At 50.4% G+C, this 3,937-nt stretch overlaps 1 protein-coding gene across 1 annotated transcript in view; it reads left to right on the top strand.

Annotated features, from left to right (window-relative positions):
• Positions 1–627, top strand: part of SRPR (signal recognition particle receptor (docking protein)) — a gene marked incomplete at its 5' end in the record, with an annotated part of 3,853 nt that extends 3,226 nt beyond the window's left edge. The window contains 2 exon segments of the mRNA XM_010020812.1: positions 211–309; positions 499–627. Coding sequence (XP_010019114.1) covers positions 211–309; positions 499–627 — 228 coding nt within the window.
• Between the last annotated feature and the right edge of the window lie 3,310 nt (positions 628–3,937).

Genomic DNA, 3,937 nt, shown 5'->3' with positions numbered 1-3,937 from the left:
CAGGTTGGACACAGGGGCTTGGAGCAACCTGCTCTAGTGGAAGGTGTCCCTGCCTGCGGCAAGGGGTTGGTGCTAGGTGATCTTAAGATCCTTTCCAGCCCAAACCATTCTGTGATTATGGGGGGAAAACCCCGCTTCCATAGGTTATATCAGACATTTGGACATTGGCAGCACCATAAATGAGCTTCTTGGATCCATTTTGTCCCTCAGGTCAAGTTCAACAAGGCCTTGGCTGATCACTCCATGGCTCAGACGCCACGGCTCATTGATGGGATTGTCCTCACCAAGTTTGATACCATCGATGACAAGGTAAAGGAAGCTGTTGAGACAACTCCACATGGAGCTTCCTGCTGGGAGAGGCAGGAAATGTCCAGCGTGCTTTGGTGCTGTCCCAATTGCCATCTCTTGCCTTCCTCTTGCATTGCAACCAAATTCAGTGATGTGCAGAGTGGAGAACAAGGAGGCAGGGGAGCTGATGGTGCTTGTTGTCCTTGGCAGGTCGGCGCTGCCATCTCCATGACATACATCACGAGCAAGCCCATCGTTTTCGTTGGTACTGGACAGACCTACTGTGATCTGCGAAGCCTTAACGCCAAGGCCGTGGTCGCAGCGCTCATGAAGGCCTGAACCCCACCAGTGGCTGTTGGAGGTGTCCAAGAAGAACATGCTTTACCCTGTTCCCAACTCATCCTTCCCACAATGAAGGGATGCCAGCGTGAGGGGAATGGTTTTTGGGGGCTGGGGGATAAAATTCCTGTTATCCAGCAAAAGCCCTTCCCCTGGGTTCCTTCATTCTGGTTGAGGTGGCACAGGCTCCCTTGCAGGGAAGCTGAAGCCAGAGCTTTGTATTGTTCATGCTGCAAGGACCTGCTGTGCTTTTTTGGGGGGGGTTGAAGGCTTTTTAGTTCCTTTTGAGCTGCTTTTTGATTTATTCTAGACCAGTTGAGGGAGGATGAATGAGGAGTGATGGTATTTGCTGGTGCATAGGAAGAAAAACCCAGTTCATACTGGCAGATACTGGTGGTGGCTTTGCTGTTCTCCCCCTTCGAGTGCCTCTTGAGCCCGGTCTGAAGTGCTACACTGAGTAATACAAACCTCTGTTACAATGTCTTGTAGCTCCATATCGCAGATGTGCTCCAGTGCAATAAGTTGAATGCTGTCTGCTCAGAGACATAATTTATATGAAATAAACCTCATAATTTGTCCTCTGTGTATAAATAACTCGCCTCCAGGCAGGACGTGCTCACTCCTTGGGGGTAGGGAGGAGACAAACCCTGGGTGAGGGGTGGGAGAGGGCGAGTAAATCACCCACCAGCCATAAGGTCAGTGCACAGGCTTTTAATAGAAGCTTCCACATACGAAACACAAGAGTATAAAGACAAAACTAGAGAAGTGGAGCTTAAAGTAGGCAAAACCCCATCAAGTTTCCCTGGGAGCTGTGGGCTCAGGTCCTGGGATGAGGCTGTTCCTCAGATGCTGCATTCTGCAAGGATGAAAGGGAATAAACAACAGGGAAAACACTACTGGCATGTGTGGGAAGCAGCAGAGCTGTTCATGCCGTGATTTCATGAAGGTGAATCCCAAATCCACCTACACTCACAGCCCAAGCTCCAAGTGTTTAGCAGGCTAGAGCATCAATCCCTCCCATTCCGTAAGATCTAGGTCTTTCCCAGCACCCTGTGTGAAGCTCGGGACACTGACAGCTCCCCCGATCCCTGCAGTCACCACAGAGGGAAGTGTCCTCTCTCATCACATCTGCAGAGACCTTCAAGGTGTCTGCCAGCAGCCTTTGCTGAGATCAATGTGAGTGTATTGAGGCAATGCAGGGAGGCCAGGTAGAAGTGTGCCTCTAAGCTACACACTCCCATAATCCACCTTTAGCAGTTGCCAAGGACCAGGTTCCTCAAGGAAAGGAGCTGGTGGCTATTTCACTTTGCAGAAGATGAAGTCCTGTTTCTGTCTCTTCAATCCTCTGGGCAATGCAGCTCTTTATTTCCATCCCTCTATTGTGGCCCAAAAGCAGAGGGCTCAGAAGAGGGCTGAGCTCCCCACGCTGGTTTGGTGGTTGCCATCTGTATGGAAATTCAAAAGCAGAGTGCAAATTCAGGGGACAGCTCTGCCACCATAAAGCAGCCTGGTGCAATGGCCGAAGAACTGGCTCAACAGCAGACATTTGTGTGTGGCTTTTCCCAAGGATGAGAGACAACTTCTCTCCCGTTTTGTAATCTTACATCCTATCCACCACAGGGAAACAGAACGTGCAGTGCAGACCAGGCTGTGTTACCTGCATTAACAAAGTCTGACGGTTGCTGCAGGTTCACCAAAGCTTGCTTGATCTCACACAGAGTCTTGGCAAGGGGAGAAGCTGCTATCAGGCTCTCCACCTCCAACTCGGTCAGATAAGCCAACTGGATACCTAAACCTGAGGAAAACAGGAGCACTTTCAAGCCTAAAGGAGGAAGAGGCTCTTCATGGCTGGGAGACTACAACACACGTGAGGAATGAAACCCAAGGGGGGAAGTGATGCTCAGTACAACAGCTCAGCACCTGCTGGCCGATGCCCAGTCGAGCCCCAAGCAGTGATGAGCCCCTCCCAGCCAACTCCCCCCAGTTTCTATCCTGAGCCTGATGCTCCATGGTATGAAATATCCCTTGGGCTAGATCAGGTCCTGGCTCTGCTACCTCCCAGCTTCTTGTGCCCCTCCTCAGTGGCAGGGCATAGAACACTGAGAAGGTCTTGACTTTGAGTAAGTGCCTAATGAGCAACTGAGCAACAACGGAACCATCGGTGTGATAACAGTGTTATTCTCTCACTGAGTTCAAAGCACAGCACTAGGAAGAGCATTAACTCTGTCCCAGCCAAACCCTGGACACTAAGTCATTGCCCTTACCGTGTTCTTCATGTCCAGGGAAGCTGACAAAAGCATCTTTCCCACTGAAGAGCTCCCACTGCTGAGGCACCTCATCATCCTGTGCGGTAAAAAGGGCCCAAGAGTTAAAGAAATGGGCAAGTGGGAAAACTAGCAGAAAGGTGAGAGATGGCCCAACAAGACACCTGCAACTCACCTGCCCTTCCATTCCTTCTGATTTACCTTCAGCGGCCAGGCTGTCCAGTGAGGGCACAACTGCCACCACATCCTGCCCTTGGACCTTCTGCTCCATGTCCCGCTTCAGGGCCGCATTCTTGTACAGAGCGTTCCCAAGCAGCATCTCCAGAGCTTTCATTAACTGTGTTGCCTCTTGCCATGGAACACCTAATGAAGCCAACAAGCACTTTCAATGGGCTCCTACAGAACCACATGAAGAACTGTAATGATCTCCAGAGCAAAACCAAGAGCAGGAACCTTCGGAAATGCCACACGGTGACTCCAAGCTGCCTCATGCTGTAGCACGTCCAAAGAACTCTGTCCTTACCTGTTCCTAAGCTGCGCCTGTCTTCTCAATGAACTCACGTGAAGACAGGCTGCCAGCTCTTACAGAACTCCTACAGAACTACAACAACACTGCAAGACATAGTCTTGTGGGGTGTCTTCTCATGTGTATGAGCCATGCACTGTACACATCATGTACTGTGCCATCCACTGATGCTCCCTGACACTCTGCTGCTCTCTTTCTACACTGTGGTTTTCTCACCTCCTTGGAAGTCGTGTCCACAGTGTCCATCACGTTGTTCAGCACACGCTGCTGCCCTACTGCTGTCTGCAGGTTTATGCTCATGTGCCCTTTGCCTGGCAAAGATTTTCAGGTCTTCAGAGTCCAGTGCTTGCAGCATGTCCTGCTTACAGAGAACAGCAGTGTTAAACTCTGCAAGTCCCACAATCCACCCACTCTGCTTCTTGTATAAAACCAGAAATTAGCATGACTGTGTTATGCCAAGAGAAGGTACTGAAAGGAGTAAACTGCCACTCCAGGGGAACCATTTATTTTGGGAGTTCCA

The sequence above is a fragment of the Nestor notabilis genome, unplaced genomic scaffold (assembly GCF_000696875.1).
Source record: "Nestor notabilis isolate BGI_N333 unplaced genomic scaffold, ASM69687v1 scaffold1588, whole genome shotgun sequence".
Taxonomy (NCBI): Eukaryota; Metazoa; Chordata; class Aves; order Psittaciformes; family Psittacidae; genus Nestor; species Nestor notabilis.
Note: the sequence above shows the minus strand (reverse complement) of the source record. Positions and strands in the feature narration are given on the sequence as shown.